The sequence below is a fragment of the Salvia hispanica genome, chromosome 6 (assembly GCF_023119035.1).
Source record: "Salvia hispanica cultivar TCC Black 2014 chromosome 6, UniMelb_Shisp_WGS_1.0, whole genome shotgun sequence".
In the NCBI taxonomy this organism is placed as follows: domain Eukaryota; kingdom Viridiplantae; phylum Streptophyta; class Magnoliopsida; order Lamiales; family Lamiaceae; genus Salvia; species Salvia hispanica.
In genome coordinates, this window is record NC_062970.1 from 47,036,410 (window position 1) to 47,045,032 (window position 8,623).

At 38.6% G+C, this 8,623-nt stretch overlaps 1 protein-coding gene across 3 annotated transcripts; it reads right to left on the minus strand.

The window, feature by feature from the left end:
* Positions 1–1,926: 1,926 nt before the first annotated feature.
* LOC125194245 (GBF-interacting protein 1-like) lies at positions 1,927–8,332 on the minus strand. Of its 3 annotated transcripts, none has more exons than XM_048092361.1 (11): positions 7,937–8,332; positions 7,075–7,118; positions 6,757–6,856; positions 6,336–6,468; positions 5,792–6,162; positions 5,496–5,672; positions 4,699–5,080; positions 3,987–4,287; positions 3,627–3,788; positions 2,907–3,407; positions 1,927–2,792 (listed from the first exon to the last, which is right to left on the minus strand). In XM_048092361.1, the coding sequence occupies exons 1-11, from the start codon at positions 8,112–8,114 to the stop codon at positions 2,499–2,501; spliced, it is 2,643 nt and encodes an 880-aa protein (XP_047948318.1). In that variant the 5' UTR covers positions 8,115–8,332; the 3' UTR covers positions 1,927–2,498. The 3 variants fall into 3 exon arrangements, with proteins under 3 accessions (XP_047948318.1, XP_047948317.1, XP_047948319.1); XM_048092360.1 differs by having other exon boundaries at positions 5,496–5,675; XM_048092362.1 differs by having other exon boundaries at positions 2,907–3,401; positions 5,496–5,675; positions 7,937–8,331.
* Positions 8,333–8,623: the final 291 nt, after the last annotated feature.

Sequence of the window (8,623 nt, forward strand, 5' to 3'; positions counted from 1 at the left end):
GTCTATTGCGTATTAAATCATATAAATTGGTAGGTTTATGTCCAATCTCTAATTCCAACACATGTTTTAATCTATTTATACACTCGAATTTATTTAATCATTATTTATTAATATATCATATTTATACTTATTTAGAAGATATTAAATGATTTCAGCCACCTTTAGGTTGAATATATATCACTCAATCAGCCCAAATTAACCAAAAGGCTTTAGTTCATCTTCTATTTAAAACCAAGAAAATAAACATTTGATTTGAATGGATAATTTCTAAACATTTGCCCTAGTCCAATAAATAAGTAGATGAGGCCCGACAAAAGGAATATAGATTTAAGCTAATTTAAAATAAATAATTAAAGCATAAAAATACAGAAAAAAAAATTAAATTTAGCCAATATGGCATAATCTTTACAATTTTAAAGTAAAAACTTTCTCATTAATCAATGGTCCATACTGTCTAACCTACTTTCCTACACAAAGAAAAGTGTATATACACCTAAATTAGGCTCAAATATGTGTTAGTAGAAAGGAAATATCTTTTGCATTTCAAAAAACAAAAAAAAAAGTACCTAAATTTGCCTCAATATTGCATGATGCATGTTGGATCTACCCAACATTTATTCAAACCTGATTTAATTATTAGTGAAACTTTTTATCAGATTTTAGGTAAAAAGTGTTAGTCCCAACTCCATTAAGATGCAAAATATCATGCAAAAACTTTGGTTTTACTTTTATTTTTTGAAGCAATGCAAAAGCTTTAGTTGCATTCGTTGTTCATATCTACATTATTTTTAAAATAAAATAGAATATGCTATCACACTAAGAATGTTGTTTGAACTTTGAATATCAAATTAGACTGAACGAAGACAAAAATAAAATAAAATAAATAGTTAATCATCATTACAAGATCAAATTATTGTTAAGTTATAACATGAATTTAACATAATCGAAAATCTTTCATTCCGTGATTGATTGAAGTGCGGGCTCCCATGCAAATCGAATTCGGGCCCTCTCCTTTCTCCCAAATTTCAATTTCGAACCATTTGAACATTTATTTCCAATCTTTTTACCATAGGGCTTAGAGGTTGCACCACTAGAATCTTGCTTATCCATCGAACCAATGCCCGTAAACCTAACGTGCAAGTTTCGGGCTTTGATTTATCCCGGGCCTCACTAGAATCCCACTGAAGGATGATAGGTTGCCCTGCGAAGCATTGTCAATCGATGAAAAACTTGGGCTCCTCATGTCGGGCTTTATGGTTCGACGCATGAGCTTATGCACTGTCCTGCGAGACACAACGTAGTATTTCTAGCCCGGGACAAGGATTTCTTCAGGCCGAACTACCGAGTCCCAGGGCCTCCGAAAGATTTCCGGCCGAGCCAGGACAAAAGAGGGATTCTTTTGTATGATAGTAGCCGCAGTAGTGGCCATGTAGTAGCGCTCCACGTGCCCTCCGGCATGGACAATCTTGACGGCCCGAGATTGCCTCGATCCTCGGGAGGAAAGGGTTGTGGCATGCCTTTCTTGAATGAAGACGGTGGAATTATTAGGCTTCAACAAGCCAAAGATGTTAAGCATGTTTCTTCTTTTGTTGCCTTAAGATATGTTTGGCATTAGAACTAGTAGATGGAAAAGGTTTATTGAGATTAAAGGGATGAGATTTAGCTAGGCGAATCGATAATTACAAGAAATTAGTTCGATTAAATGGTTTGATAGTTGTAATATGTGTTAACCGGTTGTAATGTAGGGAGAATTTCTTGACATTAGAGACTAAAAATAAAAGCATAGGCCATCTAATTGCAATTAGTCAACACCTAAGTGTTACTTAAAAGGCATAGAAAAACACAGCAAAAATGAAAGGCATATTCTGCAGCAGAAAATTCTTCTGAAAAACGAGAAAAAAAGGGTTGAATTTTGATTATTTAGTCTAATCAGCAACATAAAATTCCCCATATGAATATAATAAGCCCAGTTACAACAGTTGGGAAAAAGTACATCTTCCATGCTACCAAAAAAAATTCTCACTTTACAGGAAAGACGCAGGCGGGGAGATGACGAAGCACTGAGGGCGAAACAATTAGGGGGAGAGAACGAACACCTAGGAACCTCACATGAGAAGCCGCCGCCTATAACAACTCTAACTTTCAACCAAAAACCAAAAGAATATAAAACCTCTACTAACAAGGAAGCTAAAACCTAAACAAGGTCTCTGGAGGATTACAGAGTCAAAAACCATCTAAGAGGAGGAGCAACAAAGAGACAGTTGGCGCGTTTTCTGGCCTCAATTAACTTAAAAAGAGAAGTTACCAGTCATAGGAAGACCACAAAAATATATCAGCCAATTTCTTTGGCCCCCCTTCTATTAATTTACACTCAGTTTTCTGGCATTCTTTGTGTTTCTGACTTACCATTCAATCAGAGCAAGGTTGGAAATTTCATTGAGAGAAGTAATGAATGGGAGTTTGAATTGTCACCTCCTCAAGGAGCACTGTATCCTCTCTTAGTAGTTGCTCGGCCAGTTAAGTTGTGCGTGCTGAGGCTGCTGCTGGTAAACATTGCCCGTTGGTCCCACCATGTCTGCAGGATTTGTAATGCCTTGAGACTGTTGCAGTAGAGGGTGGACGTTTTGTGGTGCTACTGCCTGTCCGGGGTGGAAGATACCAGTGAAGGTTCCATGGCCCATCTGGGTTGGGGTGAAAGCCAGCTGACCCTGAGGAAGATTGTAGTAAGAACCTGCATGCAAGGTAGGAATATCCCGACCTGGGGTGGCAAACCATACACCGGAACCTTCATTCTGCAAAAAAAGCAAGCAAATGGCATTGGCGAAAGGTATTATCTCAAAATTACGAACATTGGGCAACTGGCAACTCCTTATATTGCTAATGTAAAAATTTATGAGAAACAATACCTGCTGGCCACTACTATAGACATTATTCTCCTTTACGTGTGGTACACCAATATCCTCATTTGATGTTGAAGTAACAGGAGCTGGCGCTGAGCCAGAAGAGTAGTTGGCCGGAGAAAGACCATATGGCCCATAGTTGCCAGGTACTCCAGAGGGAGCAGAGCTTCCTATATTTGGTCCTTGCTTATATTGTGAAACTGAATATTTAGCAGCTGTCCCAGGTGCAGTTGGATACAGACTGCCAGCCTGGGGTTGCTGAGGAAAGGCACCGTTGCTTAAGAACGGATGAATTGCAGGTGGTGGCGAGACATAGAATGGGGGGAAATAAGAACCATATGGAATGTAGTTAGGAGCATAATGAGGTAGATGAACCCCGGGTGGCTGCCTGAACACAGGATGAGGCTGCGGTGATGCCGGTATAGAGCTCTGCATTACCCCAGCAGCTTGAGTCGCAAGCGGTGTTGGAGATGCCGTAGACAGAACTAAAGGAACACCACCCTGCAACTACATTACATCAATAGCTTGTAGGACTATTCTAAACGAGAAAGTGAAACGAACAACGTAAAAAATCAAATTCAATTTGACCAGTGAGTTTTCATACTAACTAAAACAGGTTTGTAAACCATAAACATCCTCCGACATAAAAACAACTTTGTTAGTATAAGAAACAATTTATGCACAGGTATGTACTGTAAGGATATTGTAGAGATTTGGAGCCCAAACCTCTTCAGGATTCTGAGAAGTCTGCGCAGAAACCATTGCAGGATTTCCATTATACTTGTTTGCAGCTCCAGCAGCAAGAAAAGGGGAAATGCGGCCATCACTATCCATGCCGGATCGATAAAATTGTGCATAATAGCTTGCTGGGTCAAAAGATTGTGGCATCTGTTCAGCATATCATTGGCATTAGAAGCTGAGATTGTAAAGACACACACCAACATCAAAAATATATTGAATGGCAAGAATAGTGTCACTGAAGATATTGAATTTCATAGGTTAAGATGCGTGGGTGATCAGTATGTGCTTATTTAGCAATCAACACAGAGTGTGAGAGGAACAGACAAATGATACAAGAAAACATACAACAAAGCCTGGAAGTCGAGGAACATCACGAGCCTGAGGCTCTGAATTTTCAGAAGTTGGAAGCTGGCTACCCAATAATGGTGGCATGAAACCAAAACCATAGTTTGAAGAAGTTTGGACCACATGATGCGGCTGTGTTCCAGGAGCAACCTCCATAACGGGCTCATTGTAATCAGTGGTAATAGAGGATGAGACTTCAACCTCACCAGATGAAAATTTTTCTGGTCCTTGTGAAGGTGATTGGGGTTGTTCCGGATACTTTGTTTCAGTATCCTCCACAGCTGCTAACGAACCCTGATTGCTGTAAACCAAAAGAAAACTGAAATATTTGAGAAGAACAGAACAGAGCATTGAGCCTCAAGCAGGATGTTTCAGGTTAGCACTGTGAAAAAAGGGAATTTAAACACTGTTTACATGAATGAACATCTACAATGTGTAACAGACAAGATGCTACATGAATGGTGCCAGTTAATGTTGCTAGAGAGCTCTATCAAAAGAGAATGAGAAGATATCTTTAAATGTCCAACCGATGCATGAATGTCTATGGATAACGCAATCTGAATATGTGAGTTCAACAATCGATTATATACAACTACACTGATACTATACATAGATTGGAGAAACATTGTTGTCATACCAAAGCATATCATGGACAGCAAAAGTGATAGGTAAGGTACAAAGAGAAGTATAAACTCATGAAGGACAAAGGCACCTTAGTTCCAGATCCTTCACGGGTTCATCAACAGTCTCAGAGGATTCTGACGGTGATGGACTCTTATCAACTGGAAGACCATTTTGATTGATATCCAGAGCGAAGGAAGCATCAAAACTTCCGAAACAAAACCCAAGTTTCTCAATTTCAGGGACATGTAGATGATTAGGCATAATCACATGTTGTCTCTCTGAAATGTGAGACTCCTCTAACTTCTTCTGCAGCTCCAGAGTTGCATCTTTTGTAGTGGCAGCAACAGTAGTCACTGGTTCCAGATGACTTCCACCAGACACAGTAGAAACGTCGGACAGAGAAGCTGCAATAGCATCCTGACTAACATTGGGGTTTGTAGATTTTGGTTTCCACTCTTTTCCAGGACCAACTGTTTCAAAGATGCATGCAACCACCGTAAGCAATTCATGGCCCCTAACTCATATTCCATAAGATCAATGCTAGATACTACTGAAATACATAGTCTTCGGAGACCTAATTCTAATGTGCTTACGTCACAAGATTGAATGTATCATCTAATCTGAGAAAGACGCAATCGTGTGGATTTCAAAAATAAAAAAAATATTATATCTGCTCAAGTTGTACCCTTGACTTCAACCAGCAAACGATAATCAATAAGAGAAATAATGAAAATCGCTGCTACTAGTTCGCAAATATGTACGCTTCTGAATAACAGTTCTTTACGATCTACACTACATACTCAGTTCGGTAACCATCAAGCAGTAAAAACTGAACCAAATCACTGAGTATACCAACTTTTAATATCGCATCTTAAAGATGAATACCTTTTTGGGGACCAATAACTTGAGACCGATTGCTGTAATTAGATGAGGGCCTACTACCGGAAGAAACACCAACTGTCGAAGATGGTGTTTGTGTAGACTCTAAATGCTGATTCTTTCCAACTCTCTGGAGATCATTTGGCATCTTTTGCTCAATGGCAAATCCAACCTCTGAAGCAGCTACTACAAATCTCAAAATAAAAGAATAATTCCATAAGCAGTTTATATGGTGCCTCAAAAGGCGTCAATATATTCTCAAAATGAGTAAATATATACAAGAACAAACAAAATCAGCATACAGATTTCAGGAGAAGTTGATTTGTTCCCAGTAGGTTTATTATCGACCATTTGATCAGGGGCTTGCTGGATTCCCACTTCATGATGAATTTTACCTACTGCACTAGGGGGTGGAGAATCTTGAGAGGGTGAAAGTACTGGGTCTGAAGAAGAGAAATAAGACCCTGAGGCTAAAGGAATCGGTGCAGCATTTTCAGATGACTCCAGTTTCTGGTGCTGATGGGTATCCTTCACCGGAGGAGCATTGGGGGTTTTCACAGAACCAATCGATGAGGAAACCAGAAGAGGTTTCTCTGATTTATTATGGATAGCAGTTGGATTAGCACTCTGAGGGGTAATTCCAGAAGGACCATTAGATACACCAGTAATCAGGCTGCAAAGACAACAAGAGACCGACTTCAACAAAATATTAAGTTGGGAGCAGGGAGTGAGGGTCTCCCAAAGCATTAAATATACTTATGGGCATCATAAAAGTAAGTTTTGGTTATTCGAAATATAAGCACAACAGAATATATGTCCAATGGAAGGTCATAGCCAGCTATTCACCTGGTAGCAGAAGAAGTTTCACTCTTTCTCACAGCTTGTGAAGTAGCTAAGGGAGCCTTGCTAGTACTTTTCTCAGTGAGGTGACTGGCAGAAGTTTCCTTTATGGCAGGCAAATTTCTTCCACCACCAGCATCTGACAAAATGAGAAGATACAAGGAAATGCCATAGTGCAAATGGTGAGAAAACAGATCTTCTAACTTCACAAATTTTATGCAAGTAAACAAAATTTACACCATAACATCATTTCTACATTTATTCCAATCATCACAACAGCTCAATTACAGTGATCCACTAGCAGTGCTGAACATGATAATAACTAGTATGATAGTATGATTACAAAAAGGATACAGCAGAGCATGAATAATTCAACTATCAAAGGCTAAGTGATACGACATGGCACGGTAATCAAATGCAGGCTCACCATGAGATATGTATCGTGATGGATAGTTCCCACGGCCAGCTCTATTTGGTCTTGTCTGGGGAGCAGGTTTCCACTTCTCAGCAGGCTCCTTATTTTGATTCTGTGAAAGTAAACGGTCTATTATGAGATTTTATAGTCACGATCAGACCTTTTCCAGTAAACTGTTGCGATTTACAACAGTATTTCTGGTGACTGGAATTAAGCACATAATGAAAAAGCAGAACAGTCTCGGCAAGACAAAGCTGAAACAAATTCCTAAGGCAGGTCGAACAACAAAAAAGAGGGGGACCAGATCTCTAAAGTGGAACGAAGCAGTACCTCCTTCCTCCTGTCGCGTTTTCTTTTTACTTCATGAAAGGTATCTGTTTGAGAGTATTAAAATAGATATCAGTCTGCTGTTCAGAAAATTGAAAAAATCATATTTGGATTGTAATAAGATTGTACACCTATTAAGCATGCAAATAAGATTGCCCTTCCTTAACCCAAACGTGAAGCAAGTAGCATATGATTATATTTCCAGCAATTTGGGGATTTTGCACTGATACTGTGGCTACAGAATTGATGCACTACTTACTTATTATTGGGAATCATATACTATATAACTACATCTTGGACAACGTTTTATACCCACCAATATCATACTATGATTATCGAATGCCACATAATCTCACGAGATTCATAAACCCATTTCAATGAATTTTAAACTGTAATCACTCCAAAATTATTGTAGCAGAATACAAGAATTAAACATAAAGCACAAAACTCAAATTTTAAACATTAGGCAAAAACAAAAACAAAAAAAATGGGCAGATGAAAAAAAAAAGATTTTCTTATCGGAGAAGCTGGCTCAGTACAAAAAAGGGGGAAAATCAACACACATGCAAGTCAAGCATCACTAAAATACAACACAAAGCAAAACTCCATAGATTTCCCAATTCCCACCATAAAACAGAGTATGAAATCGAATCAACGTAGAACACCACCACATGCGTGATTACAGAGCTAACACGAAACGAAGAAAGAGCAGAGCAACAATCAAATCCCCCGACCACAATGACATCGAGGATCAAAACAAAAAAAATCGAGATCATACATAAAAACCTTTCCAAAAAAAAAAATTCCAAAAAGGCGTTTTTTCATTATTCGAAACACAGATTGATACAGAAATAGGATTATTCACCGAGAGTTAGAAGCTTCTGAGTAGTTTCGTTGGGATCCATGGAACATTCCTTGAGCATTGCATAAATCTCATCTTCGGAGTGATTCTGTCCAGTAATCTCCTTTATATTATCGATCGTCTTCTTAACGCCGCTCGGAATCGAAACCCTACTTGCACCTCCCTTAACCCCACTGCTCATCTTCTTCTTCTTCTTCCTGAATCCCCAAATACCTCTGTGTATATATGTGTGTGCGCGTATAAAAACACTTAATTCCGCGCAGATGGAGAATGGTATGTATGAATTGGCAATGAAACGAAGCTCTGTATCGAAGAGCGAGGGGGAAGAGGGGGAAGAGGGGCTGTGATTTTCGTATTTAGGGAAAGAGGAGGGGAAGACTTGGGGCAAAGGGTTTTTGTAGAGTGATGATTGTAATTTAAATTATTAAACTCACTCTGTGTAGTGTGTGTGAAAATGGAGTACTATTAATTTATTTCTTTTTCTAAAATAACATTGTTCTCAAAATTCAAATAATGAAAATGGTTGAATTACAGCTATGAAAATGATGTTATTAAAATTTGAGATGTTATTTAAATTATACTTCCTCCGTTTCGCCATAGTTGAGGCGAAACTTTTTGGCACGGAATTCTAGGAAATAATATTGGGTGTGTTAAATAAATAGATAAAAAAGTAAGAGAGAGAAAAAGGTA